This window comes from Centropristis striata, chromosome 6 (genome assembly GCF_030273125.1).
Source record: "Centropristis striata isolate RG_2023a ecotype Rhode Island chromosome 6, C.striata_1.0, whole genome shotgun sequence".
Classification (NCBI taxonomy): Eukaryota; Metazoa; Chordata; class Actinopteri; order Perciformes; family Serranidae; genus Centropristis; species Centropristis striata.
The window spans coordinates 21,101,740-21,116,719 of NC_081522.1; the positions used below are offsets into that span (position 1 = coordinate 21,101,740).

Genomic DNA, 14,980 nt, shown 5'->3' on the forward strand with positions numbered 1-14,980 from the left:
ATTTGACTATCATATGATGTTTTAGAGCAGTAGTTCTCAACCTTTTTGAGTCGCGACCCCCAATTTAACATGCATGTTGTCCACAACCCCCGCTCACTGAACAGAATCTCACAGTTCAGATCATACAAACTCAGTTGATACAACAAATTTTGGACAAATAATGAAGCACAGAATGACCCAGAAAAGAAACAAAATTACCAAACAAAGACACAAAATGACCACAAAATTATAAAAAAAAGACACAAAATGACCAAAAATAGACACAAAATGACTAAAAAAGACACAAAATGACAAAAAAAAGACATAAAATGACAGAAAAAAAGACACAAAATTACAAAAAAAAGACACAAAATGACTAAAAAAGACACAAAATGACCAGAAAAGACACAAAATGACCAAAAAGACACAAAATGACTAAAAAAAGACACAAAATGACCAGAAAAGACACAAAATGACCCAAAAAAGACACAAAATGACCCAAAAAAGACACAAAATGACAAAAAAAAGACACAAAATGACTAAAAAAGACACAAAATGACTAAAAAAGACATTTAATGACCAAAAAGACTAAAACACATTAACACATGAACACTTTAACACAGTGGAGACAGAGCTGACTTCCAAAATGACTTAGTGACCCCCAGAAATCATCTCGCGACCCCAATTGGGGTTGGGACTCCAAGGTTGAGAATAGCTGTTTTATAGTACCAACACTAAACATATTTCTAAATTGCCTATAGTTCAATTATGACTATGGTAATTGAACTTATCACTTGCATTCACAAAATGCATACTTGTTTTAACAGCTACCAGCAAACTTTAATCATTATTCTGCCTCTTATAGTCCGACACCGCTGTTCACCCCGGGTGACAAATATAGAGAGTGATTTAACACTGATCAGTGGAGCTGCAAAAAGCCATTTTCTGCTTCTGCTTATGCAGGTTCAGTGGTTTAATATGCTGTAAAATATTAGCTATTAAAAAGAAGGATATCAAACAACATTATGCTGGGCAAAAAACAACACTGTTTAATACAGTTGCCAAAATACACTGCACAAACAGGCACAGCAGCATTTTTAAGAAATACCAACATCCACTGTCAAGTGCGCTCTCTTTCCATTAATTGCATTTTTGTATCAGCTATATTTGTCTATACAATACAAGCTGTGACAATGAATATTTTATGAGTTGATTATATTTGAGTAGTACAAATGCAAACACACACAGTTTGTCTGCCCTTGTTCATTCCTATTGTTTGTGTCTTTCCCAGAGGTTCACTGAGTTGAGCCCGTCCCCACCTCCTGTCCAAGGCCTAATTCCAAGGTAAGTAGACTGGCTGATGAAAATTGAATTCTCATGTATGAATTAATAAATGATATGCCTATTTGACATTCACTTCCTCCTACACTACAGGGATTTCTTATTGATCAGTAGGGCCAGATTTCCACCACTTTAGCAGTAGGAATGTTTTCCTTTCGGGAGGACTTGGACCTCATGAATAGTGGAAAAGGAGTCATCTTTATTTCATTGGACTAATGGATCAGGTCAAAGGAGTGGTTTTCTGAACTGCCTCAAAAAAAAAATCAATGCCCCTTGTGGTCAAACAACATAACACCAGTGTAAATGTGAGCACAGTGGAGCTGAAGTATCAGCAGCAGCTGTCAGTCATTCATGGTTGTAAACTGTGAAGTGTGCGAGTAACACAACAAAGTAAACTCAAAAACAAATAAATCCAATGAGAATAACCAAAACAAAAACATACATATTTAAATAATACATATTTACAAAATAATAGAAAATAAATAGATTAAATAAACAAATACATGAATAATTTATCATTTATGAAAACACCCGGTTGTTAAAGCCCTTCCTCCTCCCTGTACCTGGTGAAAAACATGTGTAACACTAAAAACTGTACAGAGATTTGTTTTTTGTAAAAATACGTTCTGAATTTGATACATTATGTTTTCAGTTATGTTTTGTGCATCATTCCAAATGTTTGGGAATCTGTGTTGTAAAGCAGCATTGTAAATGTTTTAAGTGTTGTTTGTTTACTTTACTATAAAGTAGGTGATTGGTTTTTACAATGATGTATTTTGAGCATTGGCCCCAATGTTGCCATAGCTTTTATAGGAAATGGTGCTATTATATTTTTATACTATTGGTGCTATTCCTTTGGGCAATTGTGAACACAGTAATCAACTGCACAGAGACCCTTTAGAGGAGGTGGTCTCCAAACAGACTCTGGAGTGGTTCATTTGGGTTGGACTGAGGTCGGATCACATTCCAACCACCACTACCAGGTGTACTGTGCAAGTTTAATTGAAATGGCCTCTGTAACCATGTGTGCGTTACATTCTTAGATTCAGCAGAGCACACAAAGTGCAGCAGCTTGCGTAGTAGCAGTAACAGCAAGCTGGAGAATTACATAACCGTTTCTGTCACAGAAATATGCACAAGTCCAAAACACAGGACCTTCTTTCTGTATTCACTTTCTTGCTCCGACATGATGTGTAGTGCTGTGTTTTGGTTACCCTGGATTTTTTACAATTCGAAAAAAAAAAAAAAACAATAGGAGAAAACCTTCAAACTTTCTAAACTCCTCAAATGATTTGCACCAAAACATTTTCACTAAAGGTGTGAAACACATCCTAAAGATTCCAATAAATTTGTCACAACACATTCTTCATTAGATCACAACTAGGTAAAAGAAAAATCTCTTTGTCTGTGTTGCAGGCAGGGCCTTGGCTCAAGCTACCTGCCACCAGGAGAAACAGCAGGGCAATGTGAGCAGCTCCAGCCAGACAGCCTGTACTCCAGCAGGGGCCTGTACGCTGATGAGCTGCCCTCATCTGCCAGACCACGACCAGTAGGGGGAACTACAGGTACAGGTGGACACATACAAACAGCCCCTATGTTCATGCCTAGTCATGCTGTTGGATTCAGATGGATGGATGGATAGATGGATTATTAGTTGACTAATAAGAAAATAAGTAAATAAATAATGATAATAATAATAATAATAATACATATTTATTTGACATTAAGTGGCTATATATAGAGATACAATTTCTTATTTTGAAGTGTTGAGTATCAGGGGAGAGGCCTAGATAAGTATTTTATATTTCAGCCTACTCCCTTTTTTTTTTTAACCAAAATGATATAGGGAAATGCATATTGAATATTAAGTTAACTGGTTCTTATTTCTATCTTATTACTTAGACGGGGCAGATGCATGTATATGTATAGGGCTTTATATACTGTATGTGTGTAAATGTTTATATGTTTATGTACATCTGTTTAATGGTGTCAATGTGAGTATGTGTATGAATATGTATATGCTCCTGGCCTACGCTGTTTTAGTTTATGTTGTTTATTTTTTTTCGGTTCGAAAAGAAGAATTAATAAAATGATATGTGATATGATAATGATAGATAGATAGATAGATAGATAGATAGATAGATAGATAGATAGATAGATAGATAGATAGATAAAATACAGTAGAATAAAATACTGAGGTAGCATAAATATAAACAACAATAGAAAAAACACAGAACAGAACAAGGACACTTAAGAAGTTAAAAAAAGCAGATCAGTTGGTAGGTTGGCAAGATGATGGTAATTATAATTATACTGATGATATGATGGCAACAATGCTATAGTGACTAGACGGTATATAATTGTAATAATAGTACAGTATATAATATATAATATACTATGTAATAATAAATAGTAACAATATAAAATAAAAATAAATAAAATAATTATAAATAAAATAATATGATATGTAATATATAAATATATAATAATAGTTATAGTAATAATAATAATAATAAATAAGGCCGGTATAATAATAATAATAGCAGTATATTACAGTATATAGTAATAATAATAGTAATGTCAGCAACAGTATATATATAGATATATGTACTGTTGTATATATGTAGATGTAAACAACACCCATGGTGCGCATATCTCTCCATCTTATTTCCACTTCCTACAAATTTATTTAAATACAAAAGACAACATTTAAAGGATTAACACTGGTGTTTGTCTGTGGACACGGTTTATTTTAGATCACCTCTGGATGTGGGCCACAACACAGACACATACCTCCATAAACCTGTCAACCTGAAAGAGCCTTGTCTCTCTCTTAAATTATTAAAGGCGCTGGCGTGATGCTGCTGCCATCATGTGACTTACACTAATAGAAATGGATTCTGGCATTTACCATATAGAGTGCAGCGCAGCAGAGACAAGAGAGCCTTTTCAGACCGTAGTGATTGCATCAAAGTCTATTAAAGGGGCTGCCGAGGATTGAGTGTCAGGTACTGTAGCTCTGATGTGGTGTGTTTTTTTTGTGTGTGTAGGCGCCCAGCTCCATCATCTTACACAGGTGGGATTGTCCAGTCGGATGAATGGTTACCCAGCAGGCATCAGGGCTGCCCCGGGGCAGAACGGAGGTCTCGGCTGGAACCACTACCATGGTGACAATTTCTCTAGGGCAGAAACTGAAAAAGACACAGTGAGTGAATGACAGATTTAATTATGTTAAGATTTTTTTCTTCTAGCCATTTAAATCTAAAATTGTTAAATGAATGTTTCGTGTCAACACATACGAAAAGACCAAAAATCAACAATGAAGTGATCCTCAGAACAAACACTGTGTGTGTATCCAAAGCCTGGTGTAGCTTATTCCCCTGTGCCACAGAGCTCCATGTTTGTCTAGAAACTATTAAAACCCATCAGTGAGCCACACTGCTGCACTGGGTGACATTTTCTTTAACCCATTGAAGCCTGGAAAGCGTTTACATCGTTTTGTAGTATTTGTATAAGCTCTCAAATACTTTTTGAATTTCATTTCTATCTGCTACAGAGGCTGAAAAATCTATTATTTAGTAGAAGAGTTCACACTTTTTTTTCCAGAATTTCCAGAAAATTAGAGGCTTATTTTAAAAGCTCAGTGGTTTTTCAGGCCTCAATGGGTTAATTATCACGAACATGGACACGGCAGTTTATTTTGAGTCAATCCCACATCGTGGATAAACTCTATTTTTTTTTAAACACTGCCCCCACGGCCCACCAAGCCCCTTCATTTTGTGGCCCAAATGTAAACTTATGTAAAAACAATACAGAAAAGGTAATTAAGGAAACTTGACACAGCCTTCCTTAAATATGACACTTCAGTTAAGGAAAAGACATCAACAGATTCTAAATATATGATTAATTGAAAACTCGGTAACGCTTTATAATAAGGTCCTTAATAACCATTAATTAACAAGTAATAAGGCATTGTTCTCGCTTTAGATCCAGTAGTTGCAAAAAGCATAGTTAACTTATAGTTAACTTATAATAGATGAGCAATAAAGGATATTTTAATATCAATAAGCAAACAAAATAAGATTAAAAAAAGGTATGGCAAAGACATAATGGGTGGGTCATGGGTGTTTGTAATGCTATTATGAACAATTATAAGATACTCATGAGGCATTTATTAATGTTCTTAAGCATTTGCAAACTGTTAACAAGTTTTTTATTAGTGCTTATAAATCTATTATATCGCCTGCTATTAGCTGTATTATAATGCCATTATTAACACGTATATAAGCTTATAAACACACAATAATGTTAATAAGCATCTTGTAAGGACTTACAAGGGCCTTATTTTTAGTTAATTAATGGTTATTACAAGGACCTTAATATAAAGCGTTACCGAAAACTCTTCATAAACATATTTTTTCTATTTAAATCTTTTTTGTACCACACCCTGTCCTCATGCCTCGTTACCTCCCGCATCTATATATATATATACATATATATATATACGTGTTTGTGTTTTGTTGTCACATACTGCTGCTATTCTAGTTCTCTCTTTTCTCTCACATTCTAGTGCTGCCACTTGATGTTTTTTCTTCTCAATTTTTCCTCCTTTTCTCTCTTTCTCTCTTTGTCTTTGCCCGTCCTTTCCGCCGTCAGTTCCTGGACTGTCCTGATTACACATCCTCCTCTATCTTCCAGACGCCCAGAAGTGGTATAAGGGAGCCTTCTGCACCTCCCGTCCACCTCGACATCTCCGGGGTGGGCTATCTGTCAGCCCCACCTCCCCTGGATACATCTCCTCCTACCCACTCCTCCGCCTCCCTGATCAAGGCCATCAGGGAGGAGCTGCTGCGTCTCTCCCAGAAACAGGCAGCTGTGCCCAGCTACCACAGCTGAAGGCCCGGGCCTCCATTCTGTTGCTCTAACCAGTCATGCCACTGACCCTGCCTGCCTGCTTCGCCTAATCTGACAATACTTCCCATGGAAGTCCCCGAGGGTGTACAGCAGAGAGATAGCCCTGCTAAACTGACGTGAAGAGGTGGCTAATAGAGATTTCTTACTTAAGAATAACGAATAACTGAATAACAGGATGTTTGATTACAGCTCCGAGACTATTCAGACTCCAATCAACTGCAGTATGTCCAGTCGGAGAGAGTGTTATGAAAAGAAAAACAATGTAAACAGTATATGCTGGACCTTTAAAAATACATGACATGGTCCATTGTGGATCGGGGAACAATCAAAACAAGTCCTGGCCCACTGTGGATCCACATCCTGAAAAATTTGAGATTTTGCTGCATTTCTTCAGACTCAGTTTTCTGTGTCATGGTTTCATTCTCATGTTGCCTTCACTAAACAGGAATATCCCCGAAGACACATTTCATTTTAACCAAATTCCTTTTTTTTTTCTCCATTACTTAAACTACCATACAGGTATTTGTTGTTTTTCCCTTAACCTTTTTATCACCATCAGGTGCTACTTCATGTTTTCTGCCATGATGAGCCATGCTATGCCTTGACACTGTGATGCAGTTCACCTGACCCAATCTACTGTACGAGCTTACAGTAAGGTCAAAGTTCACAGACAGTAGGCACCAAGGGGAATCCATAGAGACTAATAACAATCATTTATACTAATTAGTATTTCCGTACTTACTGCAGTAGCACAGTTAGTCTGAGTTGATATTTTTGACTTACAGTACATACTTGTGTTTTGTGGATAACTTGCATTCATGTCCTTTTTTATTTATTTTTAGTAGTTAACAGAAGGATAGACAAACGTAAAATAAAAAAAATGGCCTTGAAATTACATTAATTTTAAAAAATGAGCCCAGAGGCAGGTGTTGGAGATACAGGAACTCATGTGTTGCAAATAATGAAGACTTTCCGTATGTACTTGACAATTAGGGTGTATTTTTATTTGGTTGTAGTTTGATGCACTGTATGCAGACTACTTGGTACAGCTCAGGACATTCAAAAAGAGATTCCTTGCGGACAAATCAGTTATAAAACAGTTTAATAAGTCCTGTGGAAGAACTGTTAATGAGAGGGAAGTCACAGAGACCAGTATTCTGTTTTAACATGAACCTGTATTTACTGTTTTATGCAGTATTCATCGTTTGCTTTGCCTTTTTGTTAGCACAGGAAGGAAAAAAGGTACTGTATTTGTTGTCATTTATGGTTTACTTCAACCAGTCATGTTTATGTGCTTTTTTACATTTCTTTGGATTTACCTTGCCTCATGTAATTTTGTTCACCTTAAATGTCTCTTAAGTCATCCTGCTGGTTGGAAAATCATTCTAGGTTAGCTTTTTTTTTTTTTTTTTTTTTTTTTTTTTTTTAAGACCCTCCTCCGACATGTTGTGACATTTTGGGGCCTGAAGTGGTATTTTATTTAAATGAAATAAAAGAGAAAATTCTGGATTTTAAAAGCAGGGCTCTTGAGAATATGTTTCGGAGTGTTTACCAGTATTATGGGATGAATATAAAGATTTTGGCAGTGAGTTCAAACATACCGCAGAGTGTACTACCCATCCTTTATTTACATTGTGATGTGCCTTTTGGACTCACCTAAACAGATCAGATACAAGTTTTGTGTGTGTCCTATTTTACTGTCATTCATTCTTTTACAAGTTTGTGATTACCAACATAAAATACATAAATATTACATCACGTCTGTTGATCTGTTGGTGCTTTTGGGAGCACCAGGATGGAATTTCATCCGGGTAACGTCAATCAAACATCATTGCATGGAGTCTCCTTCGATATGCAGGGAGATGGGTTGGTGTCTGGTTTTCCATTTCACCTCTTATGTTCATGTTTTGTGTTACCAACCTCACACTGTATGCCTCCATCTGCTGGTTCTGTACTGTAGCAACAGCCTGTCCACCTGTGGTCATCTTCAATTCTTTTTATACTTTTTTTCCTGGTGTTTTTTCTACATCTATTTCTACGTTGTGTAATTTGTGAAATTATCTGTTGGCTGGTCCAACTTTATGTTTGATTGATGTTGCATGTTTAATTATTGTATTTCTTTTGTTTGTTTTTTGCGCATGCTGTTCCAAAATTCTTGAAATACAAAGGAAACTGTCACTCGATGTGTCCTCGGATTTTAAGTTCATAACCATAAGTCTATTTTGATGTGTTTGGTACATATTTTTCATTAAAGGAGCAGTGCGTGGGATTTAGTGATATCTAGCTGTGAGGTTGCAAATTGCAACCAACTGAATACCCTTCATTTACAGATATGAAGGGCTCATTATGAGCTAAAAAAAAAAAAAAAAAGGCAATGATATTTATGTGATTATACACTAATCAAAACATGATTCAGAATAATATATTCTATATAAGCCAATATCTCCCCCTAAATCCTACCCACTACTCGTTTAAACTGTCTGAGTTTTTACACATTATCACCATTACATTAGCAGACCCAACAATTGCACCAGTGTATTCTAATTAAATTCCATCCTAAAGTTGAGGTACATTTTGATTTGGAGTTCAATGGCTAAATCACATCATAAACAGAGCATCTAATCTCATGTCATTCATTGAATATCAAAGCACTCTTAGAGGTGTACTTACCAGAAACAACCACAAGGTGTCAGTATATCACAAGACAACCAAACCTGCTCTATTCACAACTGCTGCCATGGTTACGGATGATGTAAGCAATTCCCGAGGATGTTCCTGTGAGTCTCTGAAAAGAGCTTGTTTCATGTGCTCGTCATTATTAATGAAAGAATTCTGAACATGTCACAATATAATGAAGGGGGATGTGTCTGGTTATGTAATGTCTAATCTCTGTGGAAGCAGTGCTTCTGAAGGATAAATTATTCCATGTTCAGTGGTGTTTCTGTGCTGACACACATTGGGTATCACTTTTTTTTCCTCATGAGGAATAGTCAGAAAATAACAGAATATAAATATAATATACTATTTAAGTGGAAAGCAGCATGAGTGCAGTGGTAAATGTTGCACTGTTACTAGAATTCAAGGCAGCATTTCTCAAAATTTATGACATTTTAATGTCAGTTAATGTGATTATAAACAAGTCCTGGTGTGGCTTTATACTTCCGCTTGTGTTAAAGGAGAACTTCCTGTGCTTAGATTGAGTTTTATCTCATCCCATCAGATGCTTCTCCCCTTTAATCCCATCACAGGATTCAAAGCCACTGAGTGAGGAGGCTAAACGCTCAGCAAAACTCCTGAACTCACTGCAGCAGTGGACTGCACACAACTCAGCAAGTATCAGACAGTCAGTGGTGGAATGTAACTAAGTACATTTACTCAAGTACTGTACTTAAGTATAATTTTGAGATATTTGTACTTTACTTGCGTATTTCCATTTTATGTTACTTTATACTTCTACTTCACTACATTTTGAGGCAAATATTGTACTTTTTACTCCACTATATTTAGCTGCCAGTTTTAGTTACTTTTCAGTTCAAGATTTAACATAAAAACATAATTAATATGAAATGTTTGCTAACATGTTAACATGTTAAAATTGAACATCATCAGAGTATATTAAGTCGTTAAAAAAAAAAATGAGCCTTACCTTGAGAAAATTAAAGCGGTCCGTACATAAGTGCATCAAAAATATATTTTTAGAATATATAAAACAATCCAAGTGGGTCCATTCTGCATAAAAAGTACTTTTACTTTTGATACTTTAAGTACATTTTGATACTTCTGTACTTTTACTTCAGTAAGTTTTGAATGCAGGACTTTTACTTGTAGTGGAGTAATTTCACAGTGTTGTATCAGTACTTTTACTTAAGTAAGGGATCTGAATACTTCTTCCACCACTGCAGACAGTGCACAAACCACATAGTCACTCATTTATCTTTTCACAGCCCTGCTGTGTTTATATAACACATGAATCTGAGAAGTTAATATGGTATCGGTTTAAATATTGTTTATTCAGGTAATCAGGTCCTGCTGCAGCTGTTGTCTCCTTGGATCTGATCTCCTGCCAGTCTTAAGCTATTTAACTCTGGCCTCCTCCATGACAGTGAGACTCCAGCACTTGTGTCCATGCACAGAGGATAATAATGCTGCACCTAGAAAGTCAATTCAACAGTTTTCACATTATAGTCTGTGGCAGATCAGTGTAAATTCATAGTGACCATCTTTAATTTTAGGCTGTGTTTTCCCCCAATATAAATTATATTACTTTAAATCTACATGTCATTGATTTATTCTGGGAGCCAATTTCTGCCAATGTGATGGGAAAAAATACTGTAAGTCATTACAATAGGAAATATTCTTGGAATAATGGCTAAGTGCTTTTGAAATAATGACTTTGCATCTTTTGAGAAAGGTCCTCATTATTATGAAATATTAAATTGTTTTGTAAAAGTTTCTCATTTTGAGATACTAAATCGTTGTTTTAAGAAAGTTTCTCATCATTTTCTTATTATTTTTGAGATGTTAAGTCATTGTTTTGAGAAAGTTTCTCATTTCAAAGTACAAACTCATTGTTTATAGAAATGTTCTCATTATTTTCGTATTATTTTTGAGATACTAAATCATTGTTTTAAGAAAGTTTCTCATCATTTTCTTATTATTTTTGAGATATTAAGTCATTGTTTTCAGAAAGTTTCTCATTTCAAAGTGCAAACTCATTGTTTATAGAAATGTTCTCATTATTTTTGTATAATTTTTGAGATATTAAGTCATTGTTTTTGGAAAGTTTCTCATCATTTTCTTATTATTTTTGAGATATTAAGTCATTGTTTTGAGAAAGTTTCTCATTTCGAAGTACAAACTCATTGTTTCTAGAAAGTTTCTCATTATTTTTGAGATATTCAGTTATTTTTTTAGATACAGAGTTTCACACTATTTTCTTTTATCTACCAAGTTATAATTTGAGATACGTGGTTTTCTTAAAATGACTTACAGTAAGTTTTTGTTTGTTTGTTTTTAATTTTGGCAGAAACAAGCTTCCATCATTTATCACACGTTTCTCAGATTTGACATGCCTGTATGTTTCTGTCCTTGTTATATTTATGCTGTTAGCTCAGTGTATTTTCTCATTCTGTCTCTCTCTTGTCTCCTGCAGGGCTTAAGAGTGTCCCATCCTGTCTTGTCTGGCCGCCCCTGGCCCTCCTTGTGAGGTCTAACACCCCCTCCCACACACACACACACACACACACACACACATACACACACAGACATACAGTAATCCTGTCTGTGTGTTGTTCCGATCCCTGCTCAGCTAGCTGAGTCCAGCCCGACCTGGCGGAGCACAACAAGAGCACACCCAGGAGTTAATCTGGATCATGACGGTAATTACTGCCCGGGTGTCCAGGCTGTAGGAGGGTGCAGGGGAGGAGAGAAGCACTTGTCCACTAAGGGAGGAGTCAAATAAGCAGTTCTACCCACTGACCTTGGAGAAAACTGTGAGGGAGGGAGGAGAGAAACAGAGAGGGAGGCAGAGCAGACCCAAGCATTAGCATACTGACAGAGTTCCAGCACTGCAGATCTCTTTCTGTCTTCAGCCACTCTCGCTTTTTAGTCTGCCGGTGAAAGACAGAGAGGAGCAGGGAGGAGGACAAGTGTGACACAAATCCTTTGACGGATGACAAGAGAGGATATCTGCCTTTTCACTGATCCCAGCACAGATTCAGAGGCACTTGTGAGTAGACTGCTATTAGCCTGTCATTCACTTTGACTGTTTTGTCACATCTCAGGAATGTATGGATGCAATAGGAAGAGTTTCTCAACCAGAGAGGGCAGGGACGTCTTTCCTCACTGTTTGTTATTGTTCTGAGCTTAATGCAGTGTGCTGTATCTACAGTATCTGTGTGTGTGTGTGTACACTTGGCAACCACAGCACATGTTGTTCCTCCAGCTGCCTGTCAGAAACAGACATTCCTGTGGTGTAATGACAATACATGAGCAAGTATTTCAGCGACTTGCTATGACGGCGTCCACTGCAGCCCTAAACCCTGGTTGCAGTGGGAGGATGTGGTCCTCCTTGTTTACCAGCATGGCTTTTTTATTATGCAACGCTCTGCATGCCGCGTCGTTGCACAGCATCAGAGTTGCTGCCTGTGAATCAATGGCAGCAGCAGGATGGGTTGGCTAACAGAGACACTGCAGCAGCCAGGCATCTTCTGCAGCATCCAGCTATGTGCCAACTGGCACCGCTGTCACCGAGGGATGTCACTGTTGTCACTTTAGACTCTCACGTGTGTGTATGAATCTTAACCCAACACATTTAACACATTTATCAGCCAGTATCTACTGTGTCTATCATCATTTTCTTCTCTTTTCATGACTACGAGTACAGTAATGATGTCACTGCAGCTCCTTTTACTGTCTAAACACTGACCCCCCCCACTCCCACTTTTCTCTCCCATCATCTGCTCCCTCTCCACCAGTGCAGGTTCTCTGTAATTGGGTCATTTTCTGATTTCTCCGTCTGACGTTGGCGTCAGGAAACACAGCAAGAGGGGGAGGCAGGCTTGTGAGAGCTTGATTTCCCCGAGCTCAAGGTGCAGAAACAAAAGGTTGTGAGGTAAAGGTTACATTCTGCCCACATGCGTATGCCATGTGACGTAACGGGGAGGGGGAGTGGACCCCCAGCGTCGTCTGTTTTCATAACAGATGAACAAGCATGAGTGGGAGGCAGGATGAAGGTTAAAGAAGGGTAAAGAAAGAACATGATGGTGGGTTTTTTCGCCGGTGGCTGGTGCTGCCCTACTTGCTGCTGCATGACACAGAACTAGATTTTCTCAGAGGTTAGAACCAAAAATAGCTGCTTTCATTGCACCGTGACACAGCCGTGTGTCAGGTCCAACCTGGTCTCACAGAAATCCGTGAAATAGCCACGGATTTCGCTTAACTCAAAATCCGTGGAATAGCCACGGAATCGCTCAAATTTCTGTGAAACTGACACGGATTTCGCTACAATGCAAGTTAATGACAGTCATATCCCGTGGCTATTGGTTTGTTCCAAGTCACGTGACTTTCAAGGTCCCAGCGGTCAGAACAAAAAACATGGCGGACAGTTCTGTGAAATTTTTCTAGTGAAAAATCAATATTTTGACTTAGTTTCTGCATAAAAATGGATTTTGATCACATTTGTAGCGAAAAATATGTTTTATTTTCTAAATATTCACTCAGTGAATGTACATAATCACTTTGTATGTTGGAATAGCCACGGGATATGACTATGTCATTAACTTGCATTGTCGCGAAATCCGTGTCAGTTTCACGGAAATTTGAGCGAATCCGTGGCTATTCCACGGATTTCTGTGAGATCATGTTGGTCAGGTCAGGTAACTCTCACCGACACACACTCTGTCACCTCCTGTCGCCACTGGATGGTCTCTGTCCTCAAGGTCACAGTGCAGGTTATCTCCGTCCCTCCGTCCCTGCGTCTCCATCAGGCTCTACTGTATCAAAAGACACAGTGTGATATTGTGCTGCGCTGTGCTGAGTAGGAGGCAGCACTCATGTGATGTTCAAGGGGGAGGTGAATAGCTGTCATTCATAAGAGGGTACCCATTTGCTCGGCAGCTGCCCCGCTGCTCTGACTTCAGACACTGATCCTGCCAGTCAGCTGCTGTGAGCCTTCTTCCACAGCCGAGCTGTTGTCCCCTCCACCGCAGGGTTTGACACATTAAACATGTTTATTGTGCTGCGATAAGAGGTGTGGTGGGGTGACAAATTGGATGAAATTCATTTGATGAAGAAAGAATAGGCTCTTACAATGTTATACTTTAAAATATCTGAGTAGAATTCATAATTTCCTAACAACCACTTTTTTGTGTCTTTTTTGTCCTTTTGTCCTCCAGAAAACACGTAGAATAGTTTTGGGTATCTGATAAGGCACATGGCATCTATGAAAGTAGAGCTATATATGTAGAAAATGTTATGAAAAGTTAGATTTCCGTGTCTTTTGATCCTAAAGTAGGTCTAGGTGCGATATAAATACTATGAAAGTATCAAAACACTCAAAAAAGGCTGTTACAGTCATTCCCTCATTACAGAGACACAGAAACCACTGTTGCTACCCAATCTGTAGACCCTTCCCGATTGGTTCTGCACATTGGTCACTCTCTTGCTACTTTTGGCTCTGTACAAAACATGTGTTAAATCCAGTTTAATTCTGAAAGACATTAATTAACACTTCTTAAAAGCAAGTTTTAACACATTCTGGATGCAGACTGGTGAGATATATGATATGAGTACCAAGCCAGCATTAGCTACTTTGCTAACTAACATTTATCCACGAAAAAATACACACTTTTGCACACTACAGGTAGTTCAGTGGCAGAGGTATTTTGTTAAACTTTATAAAGCTGCCCGGTATGCCACAGTTGATCATCTGACAGCGCTAATCCCTGTTGGCAGACACTGGATCTCTCTGCACTGCTGCTGTCCTGCAGACCAAAGCCTCTGGATGTTTTCAGAGCCGTCAGCAGCAGCAGCAGAATGCAGCTCTGGCAGGACGTGCCGAGACTGTTGGTGTGAGTGTGGACATTGGAGAGGAGACTTGATGAACAGTGAAAACCATTTCACCAAGTGCATATTATCTGATCAGAACCACTCTTGAAGGTGTCCTCACGTGCAACAACAGTGCAGATTTGTCAAACCCTTAAAATGGAGTGAATGAGAAAGGGCCCCACATTTATGTGTTATGTTT

General features: G+C 37.9%; 1 protein-coding gene across 1 annotated transcript in view; it reads left to right on the plus strand.

Annotated features, from left to right (window-relative positions):
• The window catches only part of si:ch211-1e14.1 (UPF0606 protein KIAA1549), a 52,240-nt gene extending 44,616 nt beyond the window's left edge, over positions 1–7,624 (plus strand). The window contains exons 21-24 of the mRNA XM_059334371.1: positions 1,271–1,323; positions 2,737–2,885; positions 4,371–4,525; positions 5,977–7,624. Coding sequence (XP_059190354.1) covers positions 1,271–1,323; positions 2,737–2,885; positions 4,371–4,525; positions 5,977–6,216 — 597 coding nt within the window. The 3' untranslated portion in view covers positions 6,217–7,624. The remainder of the gene's footprint in view (positions 1–1,270; positions 1,324–2,736; positions 2,886–4,370; positions 4,526–5,976) is intronic.
• The last annotated feature ends 7,356 nt before the right edge of the window (positions 7,625–14,980 follow it).